This window comes from Gasterosteus aculeatus, chromosome 21 (genome assembly GCF_964276395.1).
Source record: "Gasterosteus aculeatus chromosome 21, fGasAcu3.hap1.1, whole genome shotgun sequence".
NCBI classification, from domain to species: Eukaryota; Metazoa; Chordata; class Actinopteri; order Perciformes; family Gasterosteidae; genus Gasterosteus; species Gasterosteus aculeatus.
In genome coordinates this window covers 21,141,749-21,169,687 of record NC_135708.1, presented here as the reverse complement: position 1 = coordinate 21,169,687, position 27,939 = coordinate 21,141,749, and the positions used below count along the sequence as shown (strand labels likewise).

Sequence of the window (27,939 nt, the reverse complement as noted above, 5' to 3'; positions counted from 1 at the left end):
CAAACATTCTGTCTCCCACTACGAATATTACTCGTACTTCTAGTACTACAACTGATACTTCTACTACCATACTACTAGTATTTCTACTGCTATTAATACTACAACTACTACTAATGTTATTACAAATACGACTATGGCTAATAGTATTACAGCTGTTTCTACTGCTATTGATACTAAACCTACTATTACTGCTAGTACTACTAATACCACAATTATAACTAATACTACTACTAATATTACTACAAACAATTTTAAACAAATTTAAGCTCCTGCAACTTCTGTTTTTAGAAAATCTATTGAAATTCAGCTTCCCCACTTCCTGTATTTTCAGCAGTTCTTTAAAATAATTTCAGCTATTCTTATGCCTCTATCAACAGCAATTTTTCACTATTCATTTCTGTATTTTTTTGCAATATTTCAAATTTATTTCAGCTGTTTTCATTTCTGCTTTTTCAGCAAATCTATTGAAATTCCTTTCAGCTTCTCCCATTTCTGTATTTTCAGCAATTTCAAATTCATTTCAGCTTTTCTAATATCTATAATTTCAGCAAATGTATTCAAATTCCCTTCAACTTTCTGTATTTTCAGCTATTTTAAAAAGTTCATTTCAGCTTTCAGCTTTTTGCATTCCAACGCATTTTCAGCAGGAAATGCATTTTCTAGTGTTCTTCGAATCTTTATTTCAACTTCTTCTATTTCTTCCGCGGCACCTTTCAACTCCTTCACACTTTCAGCTATTAAAACCGTTCAAATATTAAAATGTTCAGCTCCTTTCTGGCTTGAGGGCTATGACTTTTCAGCTTTCTACCTCTTATGCTTGAATTTATATAAATCAATAATCATTAATATTTTAACATGGTTTTCAAATGGAGTTTGTATTCAAATCCTCCTAAACTTCTTCAACTTTCAGATTTTTCAGCTTCGCAAATCTTTCAGCTACAGACACCATTTAAACTTTCAAATGTTGACACAAGTCTTAACTATTTTATGAAAAAAACTGCTTCTTGATATCTATTGTACTTTTTTCATAATCACTGATTATGTTTCACTAGTTCTTCGCTCCGTTTCTGACTTTTACATGAGTGTGTATTGCGTCTGCTAGAGTGGAGAGCTCGACGGCTAGAGTGTGGGGCATCGCAGGAATCTGGTTAAAAAAAGATGGAACTTCTGTCCTTGCAGCCAAAGTATACACTCTAGAGGCTTCATTTCTTCAGATTAATGAGGGTATGGTTGTGCTGATTGGATTAATGTGTTCATGGAATCCCAGAGTTCTTTAGTTTTGGCGCAAGGAGTGTTTGAGTGACACAACCTCTGCCAAAAGCCCCATAGGCTCCAATACAAATCTGCCGACATATTTCTCACAAAAATCCACAAGGTACACGTTTTGTCAACGGCCATAGGAGCCGTATTTATTACCGGACAGACATAAAAACACATCCACGCGTTCGGTAGAGTCTTGGGTCTCATACAAACGCCGTATTTTTTAGATAGCTGTTATAGTTTTGCGCTGGTTCCCATTTGTTTGAGGTGTGGATTCTGTGTAACTTGCTGCCATGTCTCTGTCTTTTGCAGTAGATCGTTAATGATCACAGGTGCGCCGTTGTCGTGGTTACGAGCACTCACACGCTGCAGGATCTGTCTGTGACTCACAGCTGCTCCTTGTGACCTGATTAGTGGAGTCACATGACGCAGCTATGCTTTCTGTCAACAGACCAATATGATAAAGACACTAGCCCCCCTCCCCCCTCCACCCTGACCTCTGCTCACTGTTAATCACTCTCAGTCAGTATGTCTGTCTATTTCTCCTCTCTCTCTCTCTCCCTCTATCTCTTCCTCACCACCCCTCCCTTCCTCACCCTCTCACCCTCCCTCCCTCTATCTACTCCCCCCCACCCCACCCAATCCAATAATTTCAAAATAAAAGCCCCATGGAGGGAATTTTTACTGTAATGTTTGTGATGAGGTCTATTAATTAAAAACTTCTTAGTTTGAATAACAAACATTCTGTCTCCCAACCCCCCCTCACCCAATTCCATCATTACAAACTAAAAGCCTCAATGATTATCTGTACCTTAACCATGAAGCGGTTTCGTTGAAATACGTATTGCTCTTTCAAATACTACTATAACCACTACGAATATTACTAGTACTTCTACACTAAAACTGATACTTCTACTACCATACTACTAGTATTTCTACTGCTATTAATACTACAACTACTACTAATGTTATTACAAATACTACTATGGCTAATAATATTCCAGCTGTTTCTACTGCTATTGATACTAAACCTACCATTACTGCTTATACTGCTAGTACTACTAACACCACAATTATAACTAATACTACTACTAATATTACTACAAACAATTTTAAACAAATTTAAGCTCCTGCAACTTCTGTTTTTAGAAAATCTATTGAAATTCAGCTTCCCCACTTCCTGTATTTTCAGCAGTTCTTTAAAATAATTTCAGCTATTCTTATGCCTCTATCAACAGCAATTTTTTAATATTCATTTCTGTATTTTTTTGCAATATTTCAAATTTATTTCAGCTGTTTTCATTTCTGCTTTTTCAGCAAATCTATTGAAATTCCTTTCAGCTTCTCCCATTTCTGTATTTTCAGCAATTTCAAATTCATTTCAGCTTTTCAGCAAATGTATTCAAATTCCCTTCAACTTTCTGTATTTTCAGCTATTTTTAAATATTCAGTGCAGCTTTCAGCTTTTTGCATTCCAACGCATTTTCAGCAGGAAATGCCTTTTCTAGTTGGTTAATGGTGATTGACTATCACTGATTCTGATCAATATGGGTGGTATTGATCAGTCGTGGTACCTGTGGGGGAGGACGTGGGTGGTCCTGGCAGTAGAGGCAGCAGCAGTAGCAGGAGGACGTAGACCAGAGAGAATCCATTAAACCTCAACGCACAAGCTGTGAACACATCAATCAGTTCATCATCACTGATCAATCACATCCATTAGTCAGAGATGTGTATATTATATGTATAATGAGTTCTTTAAATGTGTCAATAAAGTTGTCCTGTTTGATTCTGACACAAGATGCAGAAACTGTCTCAAGATGAAGGTCTTCCTCCCCCCCCCCCCCCACACACACACACACACACACAGTTTCCAGCTGTGTGTGTGTGTGAGTGTGCGGTGGGGGGCAGACAGGAAGCGGGTGCCTCTCTGTTTAAATTCCCCTCCCCCATCAACACACACGGGTAGGTTCCACTTTCTCAGGTAACAACATCTGGCTGTGTGTGTGTCTCTGTGTGTCTGTGTGTTGACACATTGCTTGCTTACCACACACACACACACACACACACACACACACACACACACACACACACACACACACACACACACACACACACACACATTAACACCTCCCCCTCTCTCTGGAATGTGAGAAAGTTTTAAGGGAAATTCTCCCTAAAAACTGAATGTGCGGCTCAACATGGATCTGTCATCGGTTCAAGGGTGCAGCAGTTAGCTCAATGCTAACAGGGCCCATGGTGTAGAATGAGGAATGCTAAAGCGAAGACGTAGTGTGACTGTGTGTTACTAAATGAATATGAGCTGCAGGCTCAAGAGAAAACGCCATCTCCATAATGTGAAGAACATAGTGGAGCTTGTCTGCCCTGGACAGCTACACTTTGATATGAAAATGAGTTTAAAAGGATTATTATGATCATCAGACTTTCTGTTTTATGTTATTCTGCTGAAAAAGTATTTCTGTGATTGGTCGTGTTTATCTCAAACTTATTTCTGGTTAAGTTAAATAGCTGCAGACACTACTCAGGGATCAGCTTTGATTTATGCCTGCAGACACTACTCAGGGATCAGCTTTGATTAATGTCTGCAGATACTCAGGGATCAGCTTTGATTAATGTCTGCAGACACTACTCAGTGATCAGCTTTGATTAATGTCTGCAGACACTACTCAGGGATCAGCTTTGATTTATGCCTGCAGACACTACTCAGGGATCAGCTTTGATTTATGCCTGCAGACACTACTCAGGGATCAGCTTTGAGTAATGCCTGCAGACACTACTCAGGGATCAGCTTTGATTAATGTCTGCAGATACTCAGGGATCAGCTTTGATTAATGTCTGCAGACACTACTCAGTGATCAGCTTTGAGTAATGCCTGCAGACACTACTCAGGGATCAGCTTTGATTAATGCCTGCAGACACTGCTCAGGGATCAGCTTTGATTAATGTCTGCAGACACTACTCAGTGATCAGCTTTGATTAATGTCTGCAGACACTACTCAGGGATCAGCTTTGATTTTATGCCTGCAGACACTACTCAGTGATCAGCTTTGAGTAATGCCTGCAGACACTACTCAGGGATCAGCTTTGATTAATGCCTGCAGACACTGCTCAGGGATCAGCTTTGAGTAATGCCTGCAGACACTACTCAGGGATCATCTTTGAGTAATGCCTGCAGACACTGCTCGGGGATCAGCCATGATTAATGCCTGCAGACACTACTCAGGGATCAGCCATGAATAATGCCTGCAGACACTACTCAGGGCTCACTATGAATTACACCTACAGATAAGGCTGGCAGTATACAATTGTATACAAAAATTGTACATTTACAAAAAATATCCCGCCGAACTGCATGCTGGGTACAGCTCACAACAAAAAGTACCTCTGTTGCGATACAAGACAACCAGAGACCAGAGATGCACCAACTCAACTTGTGCCCAACAGAGGAGCTGAGTCTCTTTGGAGGGGTTTTGGTTTTGGAAAATCCGACGTAAGTTACGTTAGATCAGAAAATGATGGCCGCTGGTGCCAAACTAGCAGCCACAACAAGCTAACACGCTAACTAGCTAACATAAAACTAGCTACCTGCAGACACTGCTCAGGGAAATCAATGACTAATACCTGCAGACACTAATCAGTGCTGAACTAGGTTCAATACCTGCAGATTGCTCAGGGATAATGAAGACTAGAAAAATTATCGCAGAAACATAAATAATGAACCAAAATTGACATTTGTCAAAAACCATATTTAAGGAATTCAAATTAAATGATAAAAACTACCATTAGTAGTAATACTCTGATAATATAGGACAGGGCAAAGTAGTATTCATTTAGTACATCAGTGATCACCATTTACGGCTCAATCCTACCTGCAGTCAAGCTGAGGGGCAGCAACACCCTTAGGACCAGCCCGACAGTCACCTCTGAGGGCATCCTGAGCCCATGTGGTCTCCTCAACCCGCAGTAGTGGTAGTACGGGGCAGTTGATCCGGGTCCGGTACTGGCTCAACGGGATGTCAGAGCTTCTTGTGGCCGCCGAAGGGGCCTCGGGGCCGGCGGACGGCGGCGACACGCCCCGGTGCCATCCTCCAGGAACCACAGACAGGCTGAGAGACAGACAGGTCAAAGACAAGAAGATAGACAGATGCTGGCTGTCTCACTTTCTGTCCAGGATCAATTAGCTCACAGAGGGACTGCTGTCTCTCTTTGTCCAGCTGTCTCTCTGCCTGTCTGTCCGCAGGCTGAAGGTTCGAATCTCCGGCACAGAAGTTTAAATATTAGTAGACTAAAAATGAAAAAGTTTATTTTCTTTTTCTCTTTCTCTTTCTTCTTCTTCGTCCTCTCTTCCAGAAGAAACAACTGGAGAACTGGACTTTTTCTTCCTCTTCTACGTCTCTTCAGTTTCTCCGCTGAAAAACACGCCGACACTCATAAACGAGTCTTTTGGAGCTCAGAGGCTCCGCCCACCAGCAGATTGACACCTCCCTCGGCCAATCAAAGTTCCGGCCGAGGATTTAATCGGAAAACGAGACCAGTACAATTCTGGACCTAAATATATAAAGATGTATATTTTCTGGTAAATGTTTGCAATAATAAGATCAATAAAGTTTAATAATTTTATCACATGAATAATGTTGTCTCTTTAATGATATATAACATTATAACATTCATCATTACACATTTTATAAAAGGTGATGAGGATGACCTCGTGAATCAGAGAAAAAGAAGAACAAGATATACAATATATATATATAGATATACAGTATGTGTATTTACTGTATTTATTGTAAGCTGCAGTACAGGATAGCAGCCACCAGAGGGAGCCACAGACTGTTGAACACAGTCCTTAGAGCCCATAATAACCATTATTAGGTCGCCATGGTTACCATGTTCCGAACGATGAGTTACAGTCTTCTACATACCAGGTTAGTTAGCTGTTCATTCAAAACTGCTGATCTACACTGCAAGTCCCACAATGCTGTGTGATAAACAGCTGGGGGGCGGGGGGGGGGGGGGGGGGGTGTAATCTGTGTGGGCGGGGCTTTATGGGTCAGAGTAAAAACCACTAATCCATCCAAACAACAGACGGGACGAGAGACAAAAAGAGACAGACATCATTTAAAAGGAGCTTCCTCTTCATCATCTTTGTCCTCTTCTTCACGGAGACCCGCGAACACCTGCACAGGTAAACCAGAAGGTCCATTTAAAGCAACGTGATGGGATCTGTCTATCATCCTCCAACATCTCTGTCCTCCTCCTCCTTATCCTCCATCAACCTCATCCTCATGCTCCATTATCATCTCTATTCTCCATCACCGTCATCTCTATCTTCCATCACCCTCACCCTCATCCTCCATCACCCTGACCCTCACCCTCCATCAACCTGACCCTCACCCTCCATCAACCTGACCCTCACCCTCCATTATCATCTCTGTCTATCACCGCAATGGACGACAACACAACTTCAACACAACACAACTTCATCCTCCATCACCTTCATCTTTCATCTCCTCGTCCTCAATCTTAATCGCCTTCATCCTCACCTCCACCCTCCTTCCTCATAATATTCCTTCATCTAATAACAGGACGACACAAGCTGTGTTAAAAGTTTGTGAGATGTGTTGATAGTCAGAGGTCAGAGGTCATTCACTTTGGGAATCTGTTTGACGTGGTTTCTTCTTCTTCTCCTTCGCTTCCTGTCTCCCAATAACTGGTGAGTAACAATTAAAACACACTCAGTCAATGAATGTAAAAATATTACTACTGTAGTAAAAATACTCTCTAATCGACTGTACTATATGACAGATACTCCAGTATATGTAGTAATGTACCACTATACATTGTAGTAAACAAAATAATAATAATAATAATAATGTTATGCTGGTATGTAAGTAACTACCACAACATACTTTATTGATCCCAGGCTGTAAATATGGTATTTATACCTTTCATAAAAAATCTCCAATTAATATAATACTAATAGGATATAATACCATCAATGCAGAGCGGTCTCTGCAGCGTGCGTCATGACGTCACTGCTCCACCGCCCGGCGTTGTGACGTAGAGGTGACGCGTAAAAAAAGCGTGTGCTAGAGGAAGAGAGAAGGCAGGCGTCCTGCACGAGGACAGGTAAATATGTGATGATGGTTTATATTTACAGGAGATGAGAAAGAGGAAGAGTAGAAGCCGAATGATCTCGTATAGATCAGCTGATTATTGATCAGAGAGAGAGAGAGAGAGAGAGAGAGAGAGAGAGAGTCTTTTCTGCCTCATCACACTGCAGCTCAGCGAGAGCTGTGTGCGCGCGCGCGCGCGTGGGGGTCCGTGTGTGCGTGTGTGCGTGCGTTGCAGCGGGGTGTTTCCTGCTGCAGGACGACAAAGACTAAAACACTCCAACAGGATATATATATATATATATATGCATTAATAATAATGACAATAATAATACAGAATTCAGTAGAACATCATTTTATTTCTCCAAATTACTAAATCAATTATCTAACTGGAATTCATATTTACAAAGTCAAGAGGTTATTAAGGATAAACTATAAAATATGTAATATTGTGTGCTCAGTAAATATAATACTAACACACAATACTGTCTCTCTGAATCCAGATCACACTAAATTGCTTTCAACACTAATCCGCCCCCACCCACATGCGTTACCATGGCAACCCTTCACCTCACAGCTGGAGGGGGTCAAAAGATGGTCACTGTGTGGCTCAGGCCGATGACTTCATCAGTCAGCGACTGTGCTCATCGTTGAGACAACAAAACCCATGAGCCTCTGCTCCAGCTGCCGTAGGACCAAGGCTGGACTCGAATTGTCCCAATATGGCCTCCTAACATCTATTCCTGACCACTGAGGAAAACATCACAAGGTCAAGGGAAGGTGGTTAGGAGAGTTGATGAGGAGTTAGGAAAAGACGCATGTTGGTGACGTCAGTCTGCAGCGGCTACAAAGAAGCATCTGAGATGCCTTCATGTGTGTTACAGAGTGAGTCATGCAGTCGACTCAAACAACAAGGTTCAAAGTAAAACTTTATTAACAAGGCTGCAACATACAGGAGATTTACACATGAACAAATTATACGTCATTATTTAAATATTGCTACCGCAAGGAATTGTGGGTCGGAATTATCTCCCCTTTGCTAAAGGATGGTCCAGTGGTTCCTATGCTTGAGGAGCAAGTAAGGAAGCGTTGGAGCTCCTTTCTTTAGCATTCGAGAATTCAAACAGCTCTTATCATGGCGCCACTTCCACTACTTCCGGGTCATTTCACTCAGTTAAGAACTTGTCTGTGTCTAACCATGATGTCATTGCCTCTCAGGTGAATCATCATGACAACTGAACAAGGTGAGCCACAGGAGACCGAGTCCAAAGAGGCTGAGTCTTTCCCTGAAGCCGCCGCCCACTCCACACCTAGACAGGTAAGAGAAAATAAACTACCTATAAATTCATAGAATAGAAATCATCACATATGTGACAGATGACATCACATCCTCAGGGAGGAGAGGGCGGGCCGTACCAGAAACAAGCTCAGAGCTCATTGGCCGAGGATTCGACGAGTCACCTGTCGTCGAGCAGTCGGATTGCTCGCTCTCCGGCAAGGAACCCTTTGAGCTTCAGGACCATGCAGACAAAGGTGTCTCTGCTGGACGGCTCGCTGTTCACCTGCACTATGGAGGTGAGACCGGTAGAGGGGAGATATTTGGAGCAGAGGCGGAGACAGACAGGTGGAGGGGACACGGGTGGGGCAGAGAGACATGTGTAGACAGGTGTGGGGGGGCAGGGGTAGAAACTTCAGAGGGTCACAAGTAGCAGAACTAATAAAGATGTTTCTGAACTTCTTCTGCAGAAACGAGCTCGAGGTTTTCAGTTGTTTGAGAAGGTTTGTGAACATGTGAACCTTCTGGAGAGAGACTACTTCTCTCTGTGCTTCAGAGACATGGACAACAACAAGGTACCCATCTGTCTTCCTGTCTACCTCTCTGTCTGTCTGCCTCTCTGATCTCTATACTTTTCTGGTCTTATAGAACTGGTTGGATCCTGCAAAGGAAATGAAGAAGCAGGTCAGAGGTCAGTAGCCCCGCCCCTTTAACTCATTGGTCAACTCAAGTGGTCATGTTTACAGGTGATAAACGTCCAATAAATGTAATAATTCAAAATCAATTAATTGATTGATTGATTAACATTGAAGAAAATGACCCCCCTCCTCCCCCTGATGTCAGGTGTTCCCTGGAACTTCTCCTTCAACGTCAAGTTTTACCCCCCTGACCCCGCCCAGCTCTCTGAGGACCTCACCAGGTATCAATCACAGATAAATACTGTACAAACATGTTGTCACCTGGTTATACACCTGAGAGGGTTCATGCCCTCCCTCCCATCTGCAGGTACTTCCTGTGTCTCCAGCTCAGACAGGATATGGTTTCTGGACGTCTCCCATGCTCCTTTGCGACTCACACCGTCCTCAGCTCGTACAGCGTCCAATCAGAGATTGGCGACTACGACCCGGGTAATGTGCTCTAGTGCGGAGATACCCCACTACAACCAAATACATACACTACCATAACCTATAACACCCTTATGTACCCTCCTGGATCCTCTCTGATATCTCCATCCATACCTCAGTGTACCCCATCTAATATACACTACCATACCAAGCTGTACCCCATCTAATATACACTACCATACCAAGCTGTACCCCATTGTATATACCTAACCATACCAAGCTGTACCCCAACTCATATACACTACCATACCAAGCTGTACCCCATCTAATATACACTACCATACCGAGCTGTACCCCATCTAATATACACTACCATACCGAGCTGTACCCCATCTAATATACACTACCATACCGAGCTGTACCCCATCTAATATACACTACCATACCAAGCTGTACCCCATTGTATATACACTACCATACCAAGCTGTACCCCATTGTATATACACTACCATACCCCCATCTTATATATCTCTTGTGTCTCTCTGTATATTCCAGATGAGTGTGGTTCAGATTATGTCAGTGAACTCTGTTTTGCTCCAAAACAAACAAAAGAGATGGAGGACAAGATCATCGAGCTGCACAAGACCTACAGGTTCTCACATGTAACATGTTAACTTCACATTAAGAACAATAACAATCAACAGCTGTTAAACTACATCTTTGTGTGTAGAGGAATGACGCCAGCCGAAGCGGAGATGCACTTCCTGGAAAACGTAAAGAAACTGTCCATGTACGGAGTTGACCTTCATCACGCAAAGGTACTACTAATAATAATTATTATGATCAAATAACGGGAAGTAAAGCTTAAATTTCTCCTTTTCTGTTTCACATTTGGACTTGACAGTCTCAGCCAGTTATAAATAATAAATCTAAACACAGTAGTGTGTTTGGTAGAGCTCCAGTGGGAAGTATGAACAGAAACGAGTCCGGCCATTCTGGATTAAATGGTAATTTAAATAATGTTTTTGGAGAGCGCAATTTGTTCGTAGTTTTTCTCTTTCTCTTGTTTTCACCGTCTCACTCGTCTTTTTATCAAATGTCGCTGCACTGCTGAGACAATATCATCCTGCCTGGAATACAAAGACTCGATTGGTCGAGTGGTATCAAGTGGGATGGTTTAACTCAAATGCCATTGGTCTGTGCTCTAAGCCACGACCGCGAAGACGACCAAAGCTGCGCAGATACAAAAATTCCCCGTCGGGTTTTAAATCACAACCGTCTGTTTTGGCTTGGGTCTGGGTGTATATATATATATATATATATATATATTAGGGCTGTCAATAGTCAAACAATCACTTTAGAAAGCGTGTGTTTTAGACACTTTGCTTCCAACTCCAACTTCCAACTTCCATCCCTGGCAACAATGTCTCCACATCTAGCCAAGACGTTTTAGGGCAAGGGTAGATGTTGAGATGAAAGTAGCCTGGCAGCTAGCAAGATGTTTGGGGCACTATCAGTCCCAAAGTGGTCCGTTTGCCACTCGTCCCCCTTCTGTTTGACACACGGAGGAATTCCTCTGCTCAGTTCTTCTTTTCTCCGTTCTTCTGTTTCAGTTCAGTTCAGTTCAGTTCTTCTCAGTTCTTCTGTTTCAAAAACAAATCCAAGATGGCGCCGTTGATGGCCGCCTCGGTGCTTCGGTGCGCTTCGTTTGTTGTTGTTTTTGTTGTTAATTATGTTTCCTGCTACGATTCCCGGAGCTCTTTCACCAGAGATGAGCTCTTGAACATCCGTGGAACAACTCCAGCGGAGTTACTTCCAACTTTCCTGCTTTCTTCCGTGGAATTACTGGACATTCTAGTCAAAGGTGCGCTCACCTTTCGTCACGCGGTGAGACGCCGTCGGAGAGGAAAACGGGCCGGCTCGCTGTGAGACTCCGCAGGCGTGGTTCTCGCACTCCGCTGCCAGGCATCTTTCTCTCCAACGTGCGCTCACTGTGCAACAAACTGGAGGAAATTCAGCTGCTGATGAGGAGAGACAGAGACTTCTCAACATCCTCCGTCTTGTGCTTCACGGAGACGTGGCTCTGCGGATCGATGACGGACTCCGCGCTCCAGCTGGCGGGCTTCCAGCTGCTCCGAGCGGACCGCGACACGGAGCTCTCCGGCAAGACGAAGGGTGGAGGAATCTGCTTCTACTCCAACAGCAGCTGGTGCAACGACGTAACGGTGATCCTACAACACTGTTCTCCTGATCTGGAAACTTACTTCATCAACTGCAAACCCTTTTATTCCCCCCGTGAGTTCGCTTCATTCATCCTGGTCGGTGTTTACATGCCGCCGGCGGGCAACGTGCACAAGGCTCAGCGGACACTCGCCGACCAGATACGGCGTGTGGAGCGGACCAACACGGACTCTAGTTATTGTCCTCGGGGACTTTAACAAAGGAAATCTCACCCATGAACTTCCTGAATACAGACAGTTTATTAAATGCCCACCAGAGAGGAGAACACGCTGGATCACTGTTACACCACAGTCAGCAGGGCTCATCACGCCGTCCCTCGTGCTGCACTGGGACACTCTGACCACGTCATGGTCCATCTGATTCCTGCATACAGGCAGAAACTAAAGCTCTGCAAACCTGTGGTGAGGGAACTCAAGAAGTGGACCAGTGAGGCGCTGGAGGATCTTGGGTCCTGCTTTGACTGCACAGACTGGGATGTTTTCAGCTACTGACAGTCTGGATGAGTTCACAGAGGCTGTAACTTCCTACATCGGCTTCTGTGAGGACAGCTGTGTACCATCATGCACCAGGGTGAGTTACAACAACGACAAACCTGGTTCACAGCGGAGCTCAGAACACTTCGCCTGCAGAAGGATCAGGCATTTAGGAGCAGGGACAAAGACTTGTACACAGAGGCAAAACACAAGTTTAGCAAGGCGGTGAGAGATGCTAAACAACTGTACTCTGAGAAACTCCAACAACAGTTCTCAGCAAGTGACTCTGCTTCGGTCTGGAGACAAACACCTCACCAACTACAAGCCAAAACCCCCCACTCCATGAATGACCTCTGCCTGGCAGACGAGCTCAATGAGTTCTACTGCAGATTTGAAAGACAATGTCCTGATCCCATCCCCCACAGCTCCACCAACCTGCTGCAGTCCCCCTCCCCTCCCTCCCCCAGCCCATCAGGTGCTCACGCCTCTTCATCATTATCACCTTCCCCTCCCCCACCAGCAACAACCCTCTCTATTCTGGAGAGGGACGTTAACCGGCTCTTTAGAAGACCAAATCCCCGTAAGGCAGCCGGTCCGGACTCCGTCTCCCCTCACTCCCTGAAGCATTGTGCTGACCAGCTGTCTCCGGTGTTCACTGACATCTTCAACACCTCCCTGGAGACCTGCCACGTACCAGCCTGCTTCAAGGCCTCCACCATCATCCCTGTCCCCAAGAAGCCCAGGATCACAGGACTCAATGACTACAGGCCCGTCGCCCTGACCTCTGTAGTCATCAAGTCTTTTGAACGGCTAGTCCTGACCCACCTGAAGTCCCTCACCAACCCCCTCCTGGACCCCCTGCAGTTCGCCTACAGAGCCAACAGGTCTGTGGACGATGCTGTCAACATGGCCCTCCACTACATCTTCCAGCGTGGCTGATCGGCTGCAATCTGCCGTCCCTGCAGGACTTGTTCGCTTCCAGGTCTCTGAAGCAGCTACAAAGATGGTGGCCGACCCCTCCCACCCCGGACAAAACCTGTTTGTGCCCCTTCCATCTGGCAGGAGGCTGAGGTCCATCAGGACCAAGACCTCCCGCCACACCAACAGTTTCTTCCCGTCGGCAGTCGGGCTCATCAACAGAGCCGGTCCCCCACTGACTGACTATGACATCACACCGGTCACTCCCCTTCACACTGCACACGTCACTTTACTGTCATTTCTCACTTGTCACTTTGTCGTCACTCGTCACTTTGTCACTTGTTCGATAGTGCATTTCATTTTATTTTATTATTTGTGCACTGCTGTCTTGTTGTCTATTGTTACGCTGTCCACTGTTGTCGTGGCGCAGGGGGTAGAGCGGGTGCGCTGGGAACTGCAAGGTTGGTGGTTCAAGTCCCGGCTGCCCTATGTCTCAAGTCGAAGTGTCCCTGAGCAAGACACCTGACCCCTAATTGCTCACCGGGCAAAATGTGAAAAAAGACATGGGTTGAAAGTGTAATGTAAGTCGCTGTGGATAAAAGCGTCTGCTAAATGACCTGTGATGTAATGTCACGCGCCAAGACAAATTCCTTGTATGTTTGACATATTTTGGCAATAAATGATTCCTGATCTTGATTGTTTTACATCCAATGCAAAACGTTCTCTCCATCCTCAGCTACCGTCTCGCTCTCGTTTCGTTTCCGGGGTCAACTTTGTTTACTTCACACTGGGAGACTGGAAGTAAACAAAGTTGTTTTAACTGCGTTAAAATATTTTTTCGCATTAATCTTGGCCACATTAATCTCATGGATTAACACGTTAATGTTGACAGCCCCAATATGATGTAAATATGTTTTATTATCACTCCAAAATCCTTTGCTGCTACACACAATATAGAAACACAGACCTCATTTTGCTGCTTCTCAACAATCAGATCAATACGTGACACACTTCCTGTCCTGATTAATCATCTGTGAGTGTGTGTGTGTGTGTTTGTCCCAGTAATGATTTTTCCATCAATGCATTTTTTCATTGATTCCTTCTCTCACTGACAGAGATTCAGATTAAACAAACTCGTATCAGTCTCTGATCCAGGATCAGCGTTTGTGGTTATCCTAGTAACTTCAGGGTTGACTGAGGTTCAACTCTTACCTGTTGGATCACCATGGTAAGAGAATTGCTGTATGAAGCAGGTGAAGCTCGGCCTGTTGACCAATCAGAGCTCAGTTCACTTGTCGTTACATCCTAATACAAAGAGGTTTAAGTCATAGGACAGTTTATACTGACACTTGAAGGAAGAACAGCTGGTTATAAATCACACTTAGTACCCAGATTACACATAATCAACGAGCGACTCGGAGCTCCAACCTGATTGGTCAGAAAAGAAACCTCATAGTAACATGGACAACAGGAAGGATAACAAGCACAATCCACCAGATATAGAATGTTGCCATGGCAATGGCATCAGCATCAGCACCAGCACCCCCCCCCCCCCCACACATTTACAAGCCACTCCTTGTTTACTGCACAAATGTTTAAAGTTGTGTTCTTTCACTGTCCCACATTGTGGAGGCACATTGAACGCAGCACAGCGGATGTGTTTGATTTCCTCACGTCGACCAGCTGTTCTTCTTCTCTGTTTGTTTCGTCTGTCTGAACGGACTAGATGGTAGGAAGTCGCTTTGACTGTTTGCCTTCAGCTCAGTCTGAGGTAAGACTGTGTGTGTGTGTGTGTGTGTGTGTGTGTGTGTGTGAACCAAACCATCGCTGAACATTAAACACGGTCAGGATATTAGAAAATACTGGAGGCTTATGTCAGATGTATGAATAATCAGGTCCTAAAATTCACCTGAATGTTCTTCTTCTTCTTTGGCAGTTCTGACCCACAATCCTTTGCACGGCACACTTATTAGCCACAGGGTTAAAGGTCAAAGGGCCATGTCATGATGAATTACGTATGTACTGAATGTTTAACAAAATGTTTTAGTGACAACGATCAGGTTTAGAGGTCAAAGGTCAACTACAAATTCTACACCATCAGGTAGTTGATGATAATTTGATCATTGATGTGGATACAATTTGAATACTAATTTGGCTAATAGCTTCAGTTAATAAACTGTTATGATTGATCGTGTGTGTGTGTGTGTGTGTGTGTGTACGTGCAGGACTCGGAAGGCGTGGCCATCATGCTGGGCGTGTGCTGTAGCGGCCTCCTGGTCTACAGAGACCGACTCAGGATCAACAGATTCTCCTGGCCGAAGATCTTGAAGATCTCGTACAAAAGGAACAACTTCTACATCAAGATCCGACCTGGGGAGGTGAGAGGCCGACCCGCAGCCCGGCACCTTAGAACAACACATGAGGATAAATAAAAGCCAGCTGAGTGACAGACTTGACCACATGAACATAGTCATCTGTCCCTGTCTCCAGTTCGACCAGTTTGAGTCTACGATTGGGTTCAAGTTGCTGAACCACAGAGCAGCTAAACGCCTGTGGAAAGTGTGCGTGGAGCACCACTCCTTCTTCAGGTCAGTCATGTGACTCAACAAGACGAAACACAACATCCACACGACTAAAAGCGACACGACGTACGATGCTGTCGAATGGTGTAATAAGGCATAAAAGTATGTAATAAATGTAAATGCAACACAATGTACATAGCTGCATGTAGCATGATGTAGCATGACTAAACGTAACATGACGTAACATGATGTAGCATGATGTAGCATGACTAAATGTAACATGACGTAACATGATGTAGCATGACTAAACGTAACATGACGTAACATGATGTAGCATGATGTAGCATGACTAAATGTAACATGGCGTAACATGATGTAGCATGATGTAGCATGACTAAATGTAACATGACGTAACATGATGTAGCATGACTAAATGTAACATGGCGTAACATGATGTAGCATGATGTAGCATGACTAAACGTAACATGACGTAACATGATGTAGCATGACTAAACGTAACATGACGTAACATGATGTAACATGATGTAGCATGACTAAACGTAACATGACGTAACATGATGTAGCATGACTAAATGTAACATGGCGTAACATGATGTAGCATGACTAAACGTAACATGACGTAACATGATGTAGCATAATGTAGCATGAGTAAATGTAACATGGCGTAGCATGATGTAGCATGAATAAATGTAACATGACGTAACATGATGTAGCATGACTAAACGTAACATGACGTAACATGATGTAACATGATGTAGCATGACTAAATGTAACATGGCGTATGATGTAGCATTGTTCAAAGCGACTAAGCCTACAATGACTAAACGTAACATGACGTAACATGATTTAACATGGCGGAACAAGTGTGTTGAAAAATGCGTGACATGATACCACGTTAAACAACTTGTTGTGGAACTGTGTGTCTCCACGTCCCTGTCTCTTTCTCAGGCTGATGTCTCCAGAGGAGACACCGAAGAAGTTTATGTCTCTGGGCTCAAAGTTTCGATACAGCGGTCGGACTCAGATTCAGAGTCGCAGAGCCAGCGCTCAAATCTCCAGACCGGCACCGCATTTTCCACGGTGCGTCAGCAAGAGGAACATTCTGAGCCGCAGCTTGGACGGAGGTACTGGTGCTGATCACGCTAGTACCAGGTGGTCCTGGTACTCGTAGGAAAAGTACTTGCCGGGAGTTTTTTTCCCGGTAAAAGCAGTGTTTGAATTGTCAAATACATGTGACCTCTTGTGTTAGCACTGGTCGGGCTCCTGAGGAGAAGCCATGTGGACAAGGGGTCAAACCACCAGCCTTGTTATGATAGAAAGTACTGCTCCTCCACCTGAGCCACAGTCACCAATATGAGGAACTGGCCGTGGTAGTTGTACCCATCTCATTCTTAGTAGTGGTGGCGGTCCCTGCGGTAGTGCTTGTCCCCGTTGTAGTGTTCCTGGTCTCTGGACTCCCTGTCCCAGAAATTATCATCCCAGAAGCAGAAGTATTGGTTACACTGGTTTCAGTGGTTTTACCTCCATTCAGGTTCAGGTTATGTCAAGGTGTTATGTCACTCCTTCCCGTACCTGTTGATGACCAGAGCTTTGATTGGTCCTCAGCTTCGAGGACCACGCCCACGTCCTTTCTCATTGGCTCTCCGGCCATCTCGTACCCCAAAGCCAACAGTGGTACACACACAGGTAGAGCTCGTCAGTACAGTAACATTGCCGCTGGCTGCAGTAGTAGTGTAGCATTAATGTAGCATTAATGTAGCATTAATGTAGTACTGCCCTGTGATTGGCCACAGCTTTGAATGCTTCACTTCCTTTAGCTTGTGAGCGATGCTGCTCCTTGATTGGCTGAATGATCTCTGCTTCATTCGGCCACACCTGTCATCAGCTGTGTCGATTTCCTACCTTTCCTCAGCTCTTCTGTTTCGGGTGATGTCATCACATAGTCCTGTCAGACCTCCATCCTGTCGTCAGTAACACGATGAGACATGAAGTCAAACAGGATACATAACATGATAAAGTGAAAACACCGTGAAAGGGTTTATCAACAACTTCCAGACCAACATATTAACTGTCAATCATTGTGTAGCCCCGCCCTAAAGCATCCACTGCTTTATGGTCTGTTTGACCCTAAATGGACCATCATTCACTAAATGAACATCATCTGTATTGAAGAAGACTTGAAACTAGAGACTGAGACCGTGAACTCATGTTTACAATGTTTACTGAGGGAATAAATAGGGAGGGAAGTCATTTCCTCATAGACGTCTATGGGACCAGAAGAGTCGCCCCCTGCTGGTCACTACACAGAATGCAGCTTTGCAAACATAAAGAAACGCTATTTACAATTTAAAAAATAATCTCTTTTTCATCTCATTAATTCTTTAGCTCCGCCCCTATCATGATGTCTTTTGTTGTTGTTTTATTTGTGACACAACAGAAAGGAGGTCTGGCTCTTTCAGTTAGTGTTATTAGCATAATTAGCATTGTTAGCGCTGCTGGCATGGCCGCATGGTCATGGCTTCGTGGCGGTTCTGAATGCTGAATTAAGATTGGCTGACTGGCCCAAGCTGCCTTGCATGTTTCATGAGCACCAATTGGCTGAATGTGTCATTGTCCCGGCAATGACACATGCTGTGGTTACTGCTTCAGCAGCCAGGTGGCTATGGTGCTATGCTAATCATCCGTTGTTGTTGACATTACTGTGTGTGTGTGTGTGTGTGTGTGTGTGTGTGTGTAGATATGGGAGTTGGGCTGTACGGAGCGTCTAAAGCCATCGCCGTTAGCAACCTCATCACCACGGTAACGTCCGACAGGATGATGGATGAACGTAGGTCGAAAAAAGGTACACAAATCAACCAATCAGAGTAGATATCTGACCTGAGCACAAGGAGTAAGTGACTCCTCTTCCTGTCTCCTTGTTCCCTTGTCACCTCGCCTTGCTTCTTTGTCTCTTATCTCCCAGTTGAGGAGGTTCTGGTGGTGGAGGAGGAGGAAGAGGAGAGCACCAGAGAAACAGAGCTTTCTCAGCAGAGTCCCCCTACTCCCCAAAAGCAAGAAACCAAGGTAACAACACTCTCACTCACCTTTCTCACACAACTGTTCTCTCCCGTCCCATCTCCCCTGTCTCACCCGTTTCCCCTACCTCGCCCGTCTCTGATGATGTCATGTGTCTGTGCAGACGGAGCTGACTGATACAGGTGTAGATGGAGATCTAACAGCCACTGAGGTTCGAGATCACATGCCATTACACATCAAATAAAAGTGAATCCTCTGTATAGAAACCCGTCTGTCTTCAAACAACAACCTGTCTGTCTGCATGTCTGTTTCAGTCTGATCAGGACGAGGACCTGAAGACTCAGGTAACAGGGACTTCATCACTCTGCATCATGATGCGTCTCCCCTCAGAGACTCAGTGGGTTTGTGTCTACAGGAGACAATGGGGAGTCCAGAGGAGGAGCAGAAGCCTCAGAGCACCATCAGCGCCCTAAGGCGCTCCTTCTTAGAGGGAGGAGGAGCAGGTGGAGGAGGAGGGCAGGGGGTGACAGAGTGGGAGAAACGTCTCGCCTCCTCTCCTCTACGACGAGTCGACGACTCGCCGATGATCGAACCTCTGGAACCAGATGAGGTGAGGGGACACACACAGATACACACATGTAGACTGACACACAGAAAACTCCCTGTCTGTCTCTCAGGGCCTCCCACTGGACAGCAGTTCCACACCAGTAGGTCCACCCAGCTGTCAAATTGAAACGGGTGTAACTAAGCCCACTTGTCCACCTCACCTGTCACATGATTGGTTGGTCAGACTGTGTGTGTTTGATGTTGCTCACCTGTGCGCTCCAGGAGGGCGGGTTCATAGTGAACCAAGCTCCTCCTCAGCTAATCAGAGAGAAGAGCTACACTGTGGGGCAGAGCTACGACACAGCGTCTGGAAGGGTCGTTACCATGACGATGACAGACGGCAGCTCCGATGTCACCACGACAACAGCGAGTATGGAGATGGGCAGGCAGGTTAGGATCATCCCGCTGTCCACTACTGATCATGTCATCGCTGGGGGACCGTTGATCACCATTCGGAAGGTGAAGATGCCAACCTCACCTCCGTCTGCTGTGTGTGGCATCAAAAGTGACATCATATTCAGAGATGGACATAGAGGGGGCAAAGCCTCGGGTATCTCAACTTTGACCCCCGTCCTTCCTCCTAAATCCCCTTTCAAGGAGCTGAGACTAAGTCCCGCCTCCGCACGGGGGCACTTATCAGGCAGGATGTCGCACAAACTCCTCCCCCTTTACCCAGACACCATTTCTTTGTTTGCACTCCTTCTTTGATCAAAGTGGTGCAGAAGTTCATGTAGTTTTGGTTTTATTTTGTTTTAATGGCTGCTGTTTCATTTTACTGCCCTTTACTTTGACCCTCTGATTGTTTCCTCCGACTTTCTGATGTTTTTCACATCTTTTGAAGCTCTCAGGTTGATTCTCACCAATGGAATAATATATATATATATATATATATATATATATATACGTATATATACAACAACAATATATATATATATATATATATATATATATATATATATATTGCATTAATCTAGGCCACATTAATCGCATAGATTAATGCGTTAATGTTGACAGCCTTAATTAGTGACGCGCGCATGACGTCGCTGTGATGTATAGATTAATGCGACAAAATATTTTAACGTAGTTATTGTTTGTTTGTTTACTTCCGGTTTACGTACCGGAAGGCGACCGCGGAAACGACACGGCCGCTAGCTGCAGTCAGTTACATCAAGATGGAGAGAACTTTTTGCATTTGAAGTAAAACAAACAGAGACGCAACATACAGCAGAGAACTGTGCAGAGGAATTACTCCAAGTGTCAAACAGAAGGGGGTGAGTGACAAACAGACCACTTAAAGCACTGCTATGCTAAGCTATCTGCTAGGCTAAGCTAGCTTCTAGGCTACTTCCATCTCAACATCTATCGATTTTCTTTTTGGTAGGGCCAGCCAATCAGTTTCAGTAAACATCCCAGTATGATTCAATTTAAGTTAAACATTTATTCCAACAAGGACATTGAGATGCACCTATGAACCTGGTTTGTTGGGGAAACACCAACTCAAAAGCCCCACAAAACACAATGAATTATTTTGGATAAAATGTGCCTGTTTTCATCCACGTCCTGGTTGTGTGTCCTCACCGCATCCCTGTGTGCGTGCAGCTGGGCAGCGATGAACTTCAACACAGTGACGTCATGCGCACGTAGCTAACTCGCTAGCTAAACATCCCGTGTAGAAGTCTCCACAGAAGCGTCATATGTGCGGCTTCCCTTTCATGCCGGTACGTTGTCTGATTGTGAGGTCCAGCTGTTTGACCTCTACTTTCTCCGGCAAAGTTCTTCTCTTGTACCGTGTTCGGGTCGTGTCTTCTTGAAGAACACTGCTGGTGGTCGCTCTCGTTATGTTGTTAAGCGGCACGTCGGAGACTCCCCTTGGTAGGGCGGTGTATTGTATGTATTTTAGGACACTGAAATGATAATGTCACTCATTAACTGTATCAGTGATTGGATAAGAAGTAATAAAATAAACCACAAAAAATATAACACCCCATTGCCCTCTATGGACCACCTGCCACTGCATCTAACATTACCCTGCGCGGCACACAGTCTGCAGAGGACCACCACTGTGTCCCTAAAACACCGTGGCTGTAAAACGTCCTGGCTAAATGTGGGGAGACAGAGTACCGTAGAATACAGTTTAGATCACTGTAGAACCCTATAGAGTCATAAGTATTTAAAGACTGTACTCCATGTCCTCTCTGGCCACGCCCCCCCCCCCCCCACACACACATATGGCCACACCCTCTTATGCCACGCCTCCTGCATGGCTGTCAGTTTTGACTACGGGTGAAAATCAATTACTTTTTTGTTAAAACGGTTTCGTTACCTGTCTGTCTCTCTAACCTTTGTTTGTCTTCATATTGTTTTGTGTGTGTGCTCGTGCGTGTAAATGCAGCCTAAACCTACGTTTGATGAAATGTCTCCTGAGCTGACGGCTCTGCTGAACTCAGCCAGAGAACAAAACACCTTCAGGGAACACAACCTGCTGAAGGTGCCCGTCTCCCTGTCTCTGTACCTTTGTGTCTCCCTATCTGTGTCCTTGTCTGTCTTCCAGTCTCTGTACCTCTGTGCCTCCCTATCTGTGTCCTTTTCTGTCCTCCGGTCTCTCTGTCTCCCTATCTGTGTCCTTGTCTGTCCTCCGGTCTCTGTGTCTCCCTATCTGTGTCCTTGTCTGTCCTCCGGTCTCTGTCTCCCTACCTGTCACCCTGGTGAAAGCCTGAGTGGTCACTGAGCTGTAACTTTGGAGTAATAAACATAAGGTGGTATCATTGTTTTGGGTTTTCTCTCAATAAGCCACATTAATTAACTTTTTGTCTTTGCTTCAGACTTCTGAGAAGGTGGAGACGGTCTTCCTGATGACGGAGCCATGTGACAAGGACCAGCCAATGGCGGATGAGCCTCAGGTAGCAACAAGTAATCTGGTGGGCCCGCCGCCAACTAACCCCCCACCCCCTCCACCGGGGGCCTGCATGACGCATGCTGATGATGTCGCAGAGGAACGGGCTAGTGATGACGACAGTCGCAATTCTAATGATGCTAACCACAATATCAGCGCAGCACATGAACGCAAAGTCAGCTATTTTGATGGCAGTGACGACGAGGCAAATAGCCTAGCTAGTGACGGCGATACTAGCGATACTAGCGGTGCTAGCGAAGATGCTATCAGTGTGGTGGCACGGGCAGCTGTGGAGGAAGCCATGGAGGCCGCAGTCAGACAGGCTCAGAGCCCGGATGCTAACGATGGTAATCAGGATAGCATCAATGCTAACTTTGTAGTTACCCAAGGTGAGCAAGAGGGGGTGAACAAAGGCCCCAGGACCACACCCCACTCCGTTCTTGGCTCCCAGCATTACCAAGGCAAGCAGGATTCCGAAGACTCAGCGGAGGTGGAGGAAGGGTGGAGTTTCAGAGAAAACTCCCCCTCTTTGCCTCGCCTCTCTTCAGGGAGCAGTCAGACGCAGCCATCTGACCACAGTGATGACGATGATGAGCAGGAGGTAACACTGAAAATTGACTCATGCCCCAGTTAAACCTGCCCAGTGACTCCTGCCCAGTGACTCCTGCCCCAGTTAAACCTGCCCAGTGAATCCTGTTCCAGTTAAACCTGCCCAGTGACTCCTGCCCAGTGACTCCTGCCCAGTGACTCCTGCCCCAGTGAATCCTGCCCCAGTGAATCCTGCCCCAGTGAATCCTGCCCAGTGACTCCTGCCCAGTGACTCCTGCCCCAGTGAATCCTGCCCCAGTGAATCCTGCCCAGTGAATCCTGCCCCATTTAAACCTGTCCAGTGACTCCTGCCCAGTGACTCCTGCCCCAGTGAATTCTGCCCAGTGACTCCTGCCCCAGTGAATCCTGCCCCAGTTAAACCTGCCCCAGTTAAACCTGCCCAGTGAATCCTGCCCCACTGAATCCTGCCCCAGTTAAACCTGCCCAGTGAATCCTGCCCAGTGACTCCTGCCCCAGTGAATGCTGCCCCAGTTAAACCTGCCCCACTGAATCCTGCCCCAGTTAAACCTGCCCCAGTTAAACCTGCCCAGTGACTCCTGCCCCACTGAATCCTGCCCCAGTTAAACCTGCCCCAGTGACTCCTGCCCCACTGAATCCTGCCCAGTGAATCCTGCCCCAGTAACTCCTGCCCCAGTTAAACCTGCCCAGTGAATCCTGCCCAGTTAAACGGGTCACAGGGAGTTCTGTCCCACGTTGAAAGCCTCGTTCTTATTAAATAGAGAATGTCTCCTCCTGCTGGTGAGATTACTTTAGTGCAACAAGCAAATATCATAGGAGCTCTCTCTTTGCAGATTACACACAGCTGAACTTTAGTGGGATGTTTCTATAGTTCATAAATGTGTAAATATTTTATCTTGGTGTCCTTAGGAGGTCCCAGTGATGAGGAAGACTCTCACGTATGAAGCTCCAGGGGTGAGGACTGTTGTGTGGTATTGATAATACAAGAAATGGGCTTTGCTTACAGATTTTTGATGTATGGAAAGATGATAAATAATTACTGCAATGTGATGATCTAATTGTCTTTTATAAAATGAAACAAGGTAGTACCAGAACCACCTCCAGTAAATTCTTTTATGTTTCATTGACAAAAAATTTCAGATCAAAACTTGAATTGAAAAAGTGTGTATATATTAATTTTCAGAGCCGCATAGACTTGGATCCTCCTGCAGGTTTGCTGCTGAGCTCCCAGACCTTCACTGCTGAGACCTCCAACACCACCACCACCACACACATCACCAAGGTAACACACCACAACAATCACACACATCACCGTGGTAACACACCTTGACCACCACACACATCACCGAGGTAACACACCACAACAATCACACACATCACCATGGTAACACACCTTGACCACCACACACATCACCATGGTAACACACCACAAGAATCACACACATCACCAAGGTAACGCACCACAACAATCACACACATCACCATGGTAACACACCACAAAAATCACACACATCACCAAGGTAACACACCACAACAATCACACACATCACCAAGGTAACACACCACAACAATCACACACATCACCATGGTAACACACCTTGACCACCACACACATCACCAATGTAACACACCACAACAATCACACACATCACCAATGTAGCACACCACAACAATCACACACATCACCAAGGTAACACACCACAAAAATCACACACATCACCAAGGTAACACACCGCAACAATCACACACATCACCATGGTAACACACCTTGACCACCACACACATCACCAATGTAACACACCACAACAATCACACACATCACCAATGTAGCACACCACAACAATCACACACATCACCAAGGTAACACACCACAACAATCACACACATGACCACGGTAACACACCACAACCATCACACACATCACAAATGTAACACACCACAACCATCACACACATCACCAATGTAACACACCACAACCATCACACACATGACCACGGTAACACACCACAACAATCACACACATGACCACGGTAACACACCACAACCATCACACACATCACAAATGTAACACACCACAACCATCACACACGTAACAAATGTAACACACCACCACACACATCCCCAAGGTAACACACCACACCACAGTAACACACAACACACAAACCATAACTCTGTAACCAAGATAATTGGTTGACCAAGTTCTTCTTTTATATTAATCAGACTGTAAAAGGAGGAATGTCAGAAACCAGAATCGAAAAACGAATCGTTATTTCTGGAGACACAGAAATCGACCACGACCAGGTAAGTGACAATGGAATTATCTTTGTAAAGTGATGTAAAACAACTTTAGGACAGGATGATGTCCTGTATACACCTGAACTAACTTAAAGCAGAGCTGTACCTACCTGTACAGACCTATAGATACCTAGATTAATGGAGGACAGACCTGGGGCTGGTCAGTCCAGCGTTGATCCTGGACCGGGTCTTGATCCTGGTGTCTCTCTTTAAGGCTCTGGCAGAGGTGCTCAGCCAGGCACGGCTGCAGCATCCTGAGCTGTCAGTCACACGAGTGGTTGTCCATAAAGAAACAGAGGTCTCTCCTGATCATGTGATTGATTAGTGCCATCACAGGTAACAGGTGGACTCCCACACTCGATGCTAATTGGTTGGCTGGTGCATGGCAGCATTCATAACATTTTGTTTGCATGTTTTATACAAACTTTGGTGCTGAGGAACATTAAGTTCAACCAGGAAAGACCAACACTGACGGAACAGGACCAGAGGTTGTGATTGGTCCTTCTAATTGGAGGATGGGAAAGGTGTATGGAGGTTTGTTCGAATGGACATTAATGGCATGCTAGAATGATGACACCATTCCACAGCCTGGGGGATTGTTTCTGGGTTCCCTGGACCAATCAGAAGCCTTGCTTTTTACATAGACACACCTGTATTCACCCTGTATTCACCTTTGCAGTCATGCTGACTCGGTGAAGAACACTCAGGAAAGGAAACTAAATCCAGAGTTTCAGTTTGTCTCGCTGTGCTACGCTTACAGCCTAACCTATGCTTAGAAGCCTGCTGTGCTATGCTAATTGGCATGAGCATTATGTTGCCTGGCTAGTTCTCAGTTAAAAGGATCATTTATTGCGATTCATTCTGCAAGTAGCACAACAAAAAGCAGATGTAGTAAATTGATGTTTATTTACTTTGCACTTGGTATACTATATATTTAGAAACGTGTCTCACAACAACTTCTCTCTTTCTTTCAGGACTGAAAAGCCTGTTGCATTATGGGAGTTGTAGTCCAGATTCCAGAGACAACTGTAGACACTGTTTCTCCGCAACATCCAGTGGACATTAATGGAACTGAGGATCTATACACACAGAAACATATATGCATGTACACTTGTACACACACAGCAGCATCTGACTGGGGGCCAGAGGCTGAGTTCCCTCCATAGCAGGTAGCATTATTGAAATAGTTTGATTGTATCTAGTTGAATGCTCTGTGATGGCATTTTCAGGTCTTGTGCGTAATGGAAGATATTGATACACAGACAGGTGAGAGACAGACAGGTGGCGCTGTGGCACCATCTGCATTTACTTCCTATTCAATGAAGCCCTCCCTTCCCACACACACCTCCAGGTCAAAGCAGACTTCTGAATGGTTGATTCAGATACAAGTTACTCCTGATTGTGGGAAAGACAGACAGAAGCCTTATGTAATATTCCATAATTAGCTTATTATGTAATAACCTGTGACGTTACCTGGTGAGGTAATGATCTAATTATGATAGACTCCTGTAATGTCATGTAAATTAGCATGATTGCTAGCACTGTAAACACTCACTGTCTATTTACCAATAATGCAATAGTAATGTGCCATTCTGTCATCTCACCATGGAAACCCTTGACCCTTGTTATGAATTGTTTTATTCACTGTATTTATTGATCTGTGTTTGTATGTAATCCCAGATTGACCATAACCCCAGATGTGAATAAACAGATTGACCACTCCCCCGGGTGTCACCTTACACACTGACCACTCCCCCGGGTGTCACCTTACACACTGACCACTCCCCCAGGTGTCACCTTACACACTGGCCACTCCCCCAGGTGTCACCTTACACACTGACCACTCCCCCAGGTGTCACCTTACACACTGACCACTCCCCCAGGTGTCACCTTACACACTGACCACTCCCCCAGGCGTTTTATTTTTTCCTGTTTAACTCAAAATGACTGAATGTGTCTTTACCCACTAAATTTAAATAAAATGATAATTAATTACCCAATTTTCTCTCTTTGATTCTGTCAGAATGTTCACCATGACACCAGGACATTGTGGTATACAAGCTGTTCTTTGATAACTGGTTCACCAGTGTGGATCTCTAGACCATTCTCCAGAAGAGAAAGATCCACTGTGGTGGAACGGTGTGGCAATACGTGACAATATGTGACTGGCAGAGTGCAGCTTCTCTGATGATAAAGACGTGAAGAGGAAAGGCAGGGGAGCCTTTGAAAAGAAAGCCATGATGGAGTCGAACTCAGGGCAGTGAAATGACATGACTAGCTGTCCATCTCCTCTCAACCTTTGCCTCACCCAACCCAATAATCTCTGTGCAAAAAAAAAGGAGCGGTGCAGGTTACCTAGTGTCGCACAGACATACACGAAGAGTGTGGGAGGAGTGGATCTTCTTGACTCACTGTTTGCTCTCTACAGAACAAAGATCAGGTGAAGGAAGTGGTATAAGATTGTGTTCCACGTGATAGATTTCACTCTTGTGAATGCGTGTCTGTTGTACCACAGGGACTGCACAGACTGTGGCGTCTCAAAGAAAGATGTATACAGCTTGCTCAAATTCAAACCTGAAGTTGCAAGTTGCTTTTGCAATGAGAGCAAAGTCTTGAAGAAGAAGAGGAGACCATCACAGAATGTTGAGGGAGACCTG

At 45.1% G+C, this 27,939-nt stretch overlaps 2 protein-coding genes across 49 annotated transcripts in view; one reads left to right on the top strand and one right to left on the bottom strand.

Annotated features, from left to right (window-relative positions):
• LOC120813124 (piezo-type mechanosensitive ion channel component 2-like) overlaps nt 1–5,745 on the bottom strand; it is a 31,845-nt gene extending 26,100 nt beyond the window's left edge. For all 5 annotated transcript variants that reach the window (XR_013454238.1, XR_013454240.1, XR_013454239.1 and 2 more), the window contains exons 1-2: nt 5,148–5,745; nt 2,835–2,930 (exon numbers count right to left, since the gene is read on the bottom strand). Coding sequence is in view for 2 of the 5 variants with exons in the window: in XM_078096508.1 (XP_077952634.1) it covers nt 2,835–2,930; nt 5,148–5,211 (160 nt within the window). In the remaining 3 variants the exon portion in view is untranslated. The remainder of the gene's footprint in view (nt 1–2,834; nt 2,931–5,147) is intronic.
• Nucleotides 5,746–6,313: 568 nt separating this feature from the next.
• Nucleotides 6,314–27,282, top strand: LOC120814196 (band 4.1-like protein 3). Of its 44 annotated transcripts, none has more exons than XM_078096475.1 (27): nt 6,314–6,463; nt 8,636–8,709; nt 8,787–8,966; nt 9,138–9,242; nt 9,316–9,358; nt 9,511–9,586; nt 9,673–9,794; nt 10,287–10,383; nt 10,462–10,549; nt 15,090–15,134; nt 15,589–15,741; nt 15,854–15,951; nt 16,855–17,030; nt 17,512–17,592; nt 18,644–18,748; nt 18,869–18,969; nt 19,085–19,132; nt 19,236–19,265; nt 19,337–19,531; nt 19,750–19,986; nt 21,920–22,015; nt 22,350–23,021; nt 23,897–23,941; nt 24,171–24,269; nt 25,208–25,288; nt 25,497–25,618; nt 26,257–27,282. In XM_078096475.1, the coding sequence occupies exons 3-26, from the start codon at nt 8,913–8,915 to the stop codon at nt 25,605–25,607; spliced, it is 2,958 nt and encodes a 985-aa protein (XP_077952601.1). In that variant the 5' UTR covers nt 6,314–6,463; nt 8,636–8,709; nt 8,787–8,912; the 3' UTR covers nt 25,608–25,618; nt 26,257–27,282. The 44 variants fall into 44 exon arrangements, with proteins under 44 accessions (XP_077952601.1, XP_077952604.1, XP_077952609.1 ...); XM_078096465.1 differs by lacking the exon at nt 6,314–6,463 and adding an exon at nt 6,880–6,991 and having other exon boundaries at nt 8,610–8,709; XM_078096466.1 differs by lacking the exon at nt 6,314–6,463 and adding an exon at nt 7,327–7,407 and having other exon boundaries at nt 8,610–8,709; nt 18,644–18,733.
• Nucleotides 27,283–27,939: the final 657 nt, after the last annotated feature.

Excerpts from the sequence above, each read along its gene's own strand:
- LOC120814196 (XM_078096465.1), top strand. The coding sequence starts at position 8,620 with ATGACAACTGAACAAGGTGAGCCACAGGAGACCGAGTCCAAAGAGGCT. Across the intron at positions 9,243-9,315 it reads GAGACATGGACAACAACAAG|AACTGGTTGGATCCTGCAAA; the intron begins GTACCCATCTGT and ends CTGGTCTTATAG. Across the intron at positions 19,532-19,749 it reads AACCTCTGGAACCAGATGAG|GAGGGCGGGTTCATAGTGAA; the intron begins GTGAGGGGACAC and ends TGTGCGCTCCAG.